This window comes from Morone saxatilis, unplaced genomic scaffold, assembly GCF_004916995.1.
Source record: "Morone saxatilis isolate NCDOM2014 unplaced genomic scaffold, NCSU_SB_2.0 Contig20, whole genome shotgun sequence".
Taxonomy (NCBI): domain Eukaryota; kingdom Metazoa; phylum Chordata; class Actinopteri; family Moronidae; genus Morone; species Morone saxatilis.
The window spans coordinates 12,239,355-12,247,534 of record NW_023339763.1 but is presented as its reverse complement, the minus strand read 5'-3'; the positions used below and the strand labels follow the sequence as shown (position 1 = coordinate 12,247,534).

The 8,180-nt window shown below is 43.0% G+C and overlaps 2 protein-coding genes across 2 annotated transcripts; one reads left to right on the top strand and one right to left on the bottom strand.

Annotated features, from left to right (window-relative positions):
• Positions 1-942: 942 nt before the first annotated feature.
• Positions 943-5,370, top strand: smad9 (SMAD family member 9; the record flags this gene model as incomplete). Its single annotated transcript, XM_035666304.1, is given in 7 exon segments — positions 943-1,412; positions 2,138-2,353; positions 2,594-2,851; positions 3,049-3,159; positions 3,360-3,581; positions 4,332-4,588; positions 4,751-5,370. Coding segments are annotated over 7 exon segments (1,404 nt in total). The 3' UTR covers positions 4,895-5,370.
• Positions 5,371-5,423: 53 nt separating this feature from the next.
• rfxap (regulatory factor X-associated protein) lies at positions 5,424-7,874 on the bottom strand. Its single transcript, XM_035666307.1, is given in 7 exon segments — positions 5,424-6,353; positions 7,013-7,124; positions 7,358-7,485; positions 7,487-7,508; positions 7,510-7,596; positions 7,598-7,752; positions 7,755-7,874. Coding segments are annotated over 7 exon segments (660 nt in total). The 5' UTR covers positions 7,806-7,874; the 3' UTR covers positions 5,424-6,248.
• Between the last annotated feature and the right edge of the window lie 306 nt (positions 7,875-8,180).

Below are 8,180 nucleotides of genomic sequence, written 5' to 3'. Positions count from 1 at the left end.
ACATATCTTGTCTACCACATGGTTCAGGACGTTCTGCTGCAGGAGATAAAACAAGTATATCACCATAATTAACTTAGCATTGAGTCTCAGACATACTTTAACTGTATGAATACTTGAGAAAAAGTTTGAGTCATTTATGAGTAAGATGCTGCTGGAGTGATGCACGCTAAAGGATTCCATGATTATGACTGTAACTTAAGTGGGCTATCTTAACTATACAGTAGTGGAACAGACTGAATACTTCTATAGTTTATTTCTTCTATACCACCTAGTTTTTAGATGGACAGAAAGAGACAAACACAAAAACAGAGCTTTCTCTCTTTCTCTCTCTCCCTCTCTCCCTCTCTCTGTCTGCCTCCCTCCCTCTCTCCCTCTCCCCCTCCTGTCCTGTGATGTGTTCTGGCCAGACAGTATGGCTCCTGGGCGTCAGTGGCATGATCATAGAAACAGAGGCCAGAAAGGACATTCTTCATTGTTGGTGAATCTAGAAATGAGCTTGGCCATCTTGCCCCTGCTTTTTCTGAAAAAAAAAAACAGTTTTGTAGTGTTTCATTTTCTCCAAGAGAATAATAACCTTGTTGTTCAGCATGTGGAGAGATCAGTTTGATGCAGGCATGGTCTCTGTATCAGTGTCCTGCTGATACAGCCTCATTGTTATGGAAATCCACCACTAATGCCCAGATTGTTAAATATGAGTAGATTTCGGTTATGTGGTGGTCTTTGATTTCACTCCAAACCGGCTTATCACCTAAGTGACTGTAGCTAAATTCTCCCTTATAATTAAATCCTGGAGTCTTTTTTTATTTTTTACCTAACCTCTGAACTTTTCCTCCAACCATGCATCTGTTTCAGCTAAATTAGCAGTTCATACTATCTCTCACTTCTCTTGCCAGATGATTGAAACTCAACCTGGATTTCTGACTGAGTGAGGAATAACCTGAGCCGGCAGATCCGTTCTGTGCCAACACAGAGAGGGGATTTAGGTGTTTGCGCTGCACTGGCAAGAGTTCAACTCCTCCGCCAGCTCTGCTCGGAAGCAACAGTGGAATACAAAAAGCACAGCCTCTGTTTACACAGACTCATCGTGCTACCTCTTTTATCTTACCTCTGTCCTGGCTTCTCATTATTTGCCTCCTCACTCCCTTCCTCAAGGGACCTTTAAATCTCTTTTACAGCACCCATCAGCTGATCTCGCCACCCATTTACCCATCTCATAATGAACTCCTCTGCCTCCATTACATCCCTATTCTCCTTCACCAGCCCGGCGGTGAAGCGCCTGCTTGGCTGGAAACAAGGGGATGAGGAGGAGAAGTGGGCGGAAAAGGCTGTGGACTCTCTAGTGAAGAAACTAAAGAAGAAGAAAGGGGCAATGGAGGAGCTGGAGAGAGCCCTCAGCTGCCCGGGGCAGCCCAGTGAGTAACACACAGTGTCAAACATTCAGTGGTAGTCTAGACCGGTGGTTCCCAATCTGGAGGTCGGAACCCACTCACGGGGTCACAAGATAAACCTCGGGGGCCTTGAGATGATTCACAAAATAGGAAGGAAGACAAAACATGGTTCTGCTAATAATAATGTAATTTTTCTGATTTTAATGTCTTGTTGTTGCTTGTTTCTTGTGAAATACGTGATAGATTTACTTCACAGAATGTCTTAAAATTATTCAAATTAACCATTTTGATAGGAAAAATCACTCTAACTGAAAAATAATGCAACATTTGCTTTATTCTAGGGGTCGTAAGGTAGAAAGGTTGGGAACCACTGGTTAGGTTAGTAAACAGGATGTTTGATTGCATCAGATGCCATTTGTCAATGTGTCCTAGCACAAGACCCAGAAACCTGCACTGCCACTGTTTTAAGCTGCTCTGGAAAACTAAAAGCATGAAATGTAATCAATGAGTAATTATACTAGTCTGATTATCATTTATGTTTAAATCACAATAAAAACAATCTTATCTAGAGTGAACTACATTGCTTCTCAGTATTTATTGTTTCTATCTATATCTAACACATAGAAAATACACAAGTACAGCATTTTTTTTTAAACTCTTATTTTAAAAGTGTACAAGAGGTAGTAATTGTATTTGTCCGTTTGGTGAAGCTGTATTGAAGTCCTCACTGTTTAATTTGAATCTTTCAGGCAAGTGTGTGACGATCCCTCGGTCGCTGGATGGCAGGTTGCAGGTGTCCCACAGAAAGGGTCTGCCCCACGTCATCTACTGCAGGGTGTGGCGCTGGCCCGACCTGCAGTCCCACCATGAGCTGAAAGCCCTGGAGTGCTGCGAGTTCCCCTTCGGCTCCAAGCAGAAGGACATCTGTGTTAACCCTTACCACTACAGGCGCGTGGAGACTCCAGGTACACGCATTATCAGAGAACATCTTGTAAATTTGCTGTAATAAAAAAAATAAAATTGGCTCATTGTTGATTTTTAATTTCATAACATTGAAGCTTTTGTGGGTTCTATGACAGTGATCTAATACAGTGTTCCCAAGGCAAAGGGATTTGCAGTAATATGATCTTTTATTACAGCATCTGGCTCTTTGTCTCTGTTTGCCCTCTCTCCCCCACCTTTTTCTTTCCTTCCTCTCGTCTCAGTGCTGCCACCAGTTCTGGTCCCACGCCACAGCGAGTTCAACCCTCAGCACAGCTTGCTGGCGAAGTTCAGGAACGCCTCCCTGCACAACGAGCCTCTGATGCCCCAAAATGCCACCTACCCAGACTCCTTCCCCCCGCTGCCCTGCTCTTCCTTCTCCTCCTCCCCTTCCTCCTCCCTCGCCCAGTCTCCCACCTCACAGAGTTACCCCAACTCCCCCAACAGCTCGACAGAGCCCGGCAGTCCGTATCACATCACAGGTAGGGATCAAAACAAAAGCAGGCTGATACTTTAATTGTTATTTGAAATGTTCAAACACCTGTCACAGGAGCAGGATGTAGTTTTACCATGACTTGATGCATGGCCTTAAAGTCTCAAACCCAAGTCTCTGATAAGTGTACATCAGTTACTTGTCCCTGTTTATCCTCTTCCTGTCATATGTGTCGTGCTTTTCCAGCAGAGACTCCCCCACCTCCGTACAGCATGATGGAGAGCAGCCCTCCAGAGGATGTGAAGCCCAGCAACTCCACAGAAACCATCAAACTCACATTTTCCGCTCCGCACAGAGGTAAGTTCACACAACCAGAGACATACAGAATGTGCACAATATAAGGGGTATTTATGCATATTAAGTAACAAGTACTATATACCATGAGATGATAGAAATGTTGTTAAACAGTTTATACTATGGCATTTATTCCTTTATTTGGTTGTATCCAAGTTATACAATAACACAGAATACTTTATCCGTGATGCCAACCTGTTTAGATTTACGGCCTGTATGTTACGAGGAACCCGAGTACTGGTGTTCAGTAGCTTACTATGAGCTCAACAACCGGGTGGGGGAGACTTTCCACGCATCGTCCCGCAGCGTATTGGTGGACGGCTTCACAGACCCATCTAACAACAAGAACCGCTTCTGCCTCGGGCTGCTATCCAACGTCAACCGCAACTCCACCATCGAACACACACGCAGGCACATTGGCAAAGGTAGGCTGGATGGTTCATTCAAGTAATTCATATCAGAGCACACTCATATTATATCATCTCTTAATGGATTTTATCCATGGGCTGTATCCAAAATATAATGAAAGCAAGAACTGAGGGACAGTTTGCTTGCAAAAATGTATCTACACACCTTTTATATATATATATATATATAAATGCCCAGTGTGTTTTTTAAGCAATCACTTCACTACAGGCTTCACACTAATCTTGTCTCCTCATGCTGAATCCTTCAGGCCAAATATTGCTTTTTTCTAATGGTACAAGAGTTTAGAAAGCCTGCCTTTGTTGGACAGACATCAAAGGCCTCTGGGTTACAGTTGATGGATGTGTGTGGTTTTGAATGATAGGGATGACACAAAGGGGTTGAGGGTAGTCGGTCCCCAATTCACAGACACAACTGACACTACTCAGGCATTTACAAGCATAAATGCCCCTGTGGTTCTTCTTTTGCAGAAAATGAGAAAAAACTCTCTCTATATGCTATTATTAGTTCACATACAATGAAGTGATTGAATATGTATATCTTTTATTACATATTAGTTATGTCTTCTTGGATAACAGAGCTGTTTTGTGCTCTTTTGACAAGCTGTGACATTTAAAGTTTTACACTTGCACCATAATAAAACAAGGGATGATTTGTTTTAGTTTTTTTCCTGCAACATTCAAGTTCCCTTGGTCTTCTTGACTTTATCATTTAAGACTGTTTTGGTTTTTCTCCTCCATGATTCTCAGGTTTACACCTGTACTATGTAGGCGGCGAGGTGTACGCAGAGTGTCTCAGTGACAGCAGCATCTTCGTCCAGAGCCGTAACTGTAACTTCCAGCACGGCTTCCACGCCACCACCGTGTGTAAGATCCCCAGCGGCTGCAGCCTCAAGATATTTAACAACCAGCTGTTTGCCCAGCTCCTCGCCCAGTCTGTAAACCACGGCTTTGAGGTCGTCTACGAGCTAACTAAGATGTGTACCATCCGCATGAGCTTTGTTAAGGTACTGAGTTTTCTTCTACAATTAAAACATTCAGAGATACGTGACATGTGACACATGTCTGCCTGCTATCTATTTATGGCTTAATAAGCACCCACTTGTTTTAATAGTTAACTAAACTGCCAAAATGTGCATCTGATATCTATGTTTGTGTCCTCTCCTCAGGGCTGGGGTGCTGAATACCACCGTCAAGACGTGACCAGCACCCCCTGCTGGATTGAGGTACATCTGCACGGGCCCCTGCAGTGGCTGGACAAGGTCCTCACACAGATGGGCTCCCCGCACAACCCTATCTCTTCTGTGTCATAACACGAGCGGACGCACAGTTTGGCGTGTGCTCGTGGTCCCCCACACAGGTAGTCCGTAGATTCTGTATGTTCTGCAATGTACAGGTTTTCTGTCTTATGGTCGCTCTGTTGCACAATTCAAATTACAAAAATATGTTACCCAGAGCTTTGTCACATTACTGCTGCAATAACTGAAACACCATGAACAGTTCGAATTCTCATGTGGATATATAAAAGTTCATTCACTGCTCATGCAGTTAAATTATCAAGTGTTCCTTATTTCAGTAAGACTACGATAAAGCATTTATCCTCTCTGTCTTCAATGGGACATTAACTGCACTCCAAGACAAAATGGGATCTATTTATAGGTACTCAAAGACTTGTGTTATGTTAAATGTTATTATTGTAGTATGTACTGTATTTCCATGTGTTGATTGATGTTTGACTGTGTGTACTGGTTGCTCTTTACTTGTTCCATTAAAGTCGTTTTTTCTTTAAGTATCAAAATGTGTTTCTTGCATTGAAGAAAAAAGCATCACATTGCGATATAATTAAGTTTTCAATTTTTCAATGTTAGCATAATATTTTACTCTCACAATCACAGTAGGAGATATACACTTCCACTTAAACACACAGTACATGACTTCTCTGTGCCACTTTTCAGCACAAAGCCAACAGAACTAGCATGACCAATATTTATCGCACCAGTTGTGTTCCTTTTTGTGCAACAGATTCACAACAGGTGAATGAACAGGGATATAAAATGTGTTTAAAAACAAGTCCTGAAGGCCCCACTTGACTGAAAAGTGGTTACAGACATGCATCACACACATGATTGTCGTATGGACAAGAGAAAACGTTACAAACACAAGGAAGATCAATAATCCATTAGAGAGAAAAGAGCCTAAAAAGTATCACATAAGCGATACTCAGACACACAACTGTAATGACTTTAATGTCAATCATAATCCAGTACCTTCATTAATATTGCCACATGAAGGAAGACGACACAGAGAGAATGGGATTTGACAGAGTAACTACAAAGTAAATTCACAATAAGTAGACTTAAATACATTAAAATACATGTAGGTTTGTATTCATGAAATTGTAATTCCTAATCAGCACCGGACATTGTTTGACTACATGATCAGTCTGCTACTTAAGAAATTCACACCGTTTGAGGGATTTAGATGAGTTCAACTTAGTTCAGTCCACCAGTCTCATTAAAACATCCCTCGATTGTGATGTTATTCTTTCTCAGGATGGCTGTCTGGCTGGGGAAATTCATGTTTACAGTGTACGGTTACTATCCATTTAGTGTGCCGGTGTTTCTTCAGTGTTCTCTTATTTATCACAAACACATCGACCAGCCGACGTCAGCAGCCCTGGAACTGCTGCTGTGCCTGGCTGCGTCCCTGTGTGGCCAGGAGCTGCTGCTGCTGCTGTAGGAAGCTGATCACCTCTGGACTCCTGAGCAGCGACTGAAGGACACACACACACACATTTGAATTTCAGAGCACAATACAACAACAAATATTTAATGCCTACTTGTCTTTTTCTGCCTTTGTATGGAAGAGAACGGCTTGTGCAAACATTTCTCTAGACATTAAAAACTGATGCCTCCCAGTCGGGGTGGAAGGACACAAGAAACACAATGGCTGTGAAACCTGTTACTTACATACTTAGGAGTGGTGCTGCACAATTAATCAAAACATGATCTAAATTACAGTATCCAAATCGCAGAAGACAAACAGCATTATAATGACCTATTGTAGTGCTACAGAGATGCCCTGGCCTACAAATCTTGTTCTCCAGATGTAAGAAATCTGTCTGTTTGTTAGAGACAGCCCACAAACTCACATAATCATAATTTTAGTAGTGTTTTTATCAGTCAAAATTGAATTTGTGATGCAAAAATAACTATTCCCACACTAACCGTGAATTAAATTGCAAGTTCTGTCAAAATAATATGTAACATATAATGTAACAATATGTTTTTACCATATAGTACCTACTGCAAATAGTTGCTCTACAACATAGGCAAAATGAAAGTCCCCATACAACAAGAAAAAGGAGAGATAGGAGAGTGAGAATAAGAACAATCATATACTGTAGCTGCATCTGATCAGCTATAACTTACCAGTCTTTTCTGGTTCAGGACCTGCTCTATCAGGGAGGGTCTGGCTGGCCGGTCCCCCATGGCTCCCATGCGCTGTTTGTTCACAGACACAGGTCGCTCCTCTGAGTTCTCCCTGATTAGCACCAAAAAAAAAGCGAGACAAACAAGCAATGAAATGAGTTTAGTTTGTGTTGTGGTTCAGTGAAGTCTGGAGCCAGGGACCCCACAATGTGCCATAAAAGACTCAGCCCTGGAAATGTAATCACTGCCACTGTAACTAATTCATCAATGTTTCCAAGCTCATCTACATGGACTTTAAAAACACGAGGCTGTACGGAAAGGATGCTCTAGGTTATAAAGTATAACTTACATCAAAGTTTCCCACCTGGACATGGCCTGGTCGTCTTCTTTTTCTATATACTCTCGTCTTTGTCACCATCTTATTGGCGGTGTTTTTTTTGCACACTCCACGGTTTCCTCTGCTTGGCCACCTGCCGTTGTGGTCTCCGTGCACCCTCATAGTGCACTGCTTGGTGCGTTTGTCGCCCTCGCGAGGATCTCCTCCGTCGTTGAGCTCCTCCGGGCTGGCGGCGCTGTCCCTGGACCGAAGTTGCCAGCGACCGTTCGCTCTCCTCGTCCGGGTCGTCGCATGTGTCATAGGAGGAGACGCTTGTTGTCCGGTTCCGTTGCGGCGTTGTCACATTTCTGCTGTCGACTACTTCCGCTTTTACTCCCACGTAGTACCTTTTGTCCGTCTTTGGTGAGCCAGGAGAGTCGAGTCTTTGTCTTTGCTTTGCTGATGCTGAGTTGTCATCCTTCGCTCATGATTGCGGTGAACGGATACAGTATGCGACAGCGAGCTCCGCTAACGTTAGCGTGCTCTACTTAGGCTAATCTGCTATTAGTTTGACCATTTTGCCCAGCCACATTTCCTGTATTCCCATGTGCGTTCAACTGCTTTATTAAGGCAGTGTGTCCATCGTGTACCATGATTGGCAAATCAAACTCTAGTGGTTTTATCCAGCTACTGGGGAGACTCTTCTTTGGGTTTTAGCCTGCAATTCGAGTACACAAGCAATTTCTTTCTTCGCTTGCATTGGTTCCATCGTGTTACAGCGACCCCCAGTGGCCACGCCAATAAGCCAAATGCATGCTCCTGTTCACTTGTGCTCTTCTTTTAGAGTTAGAC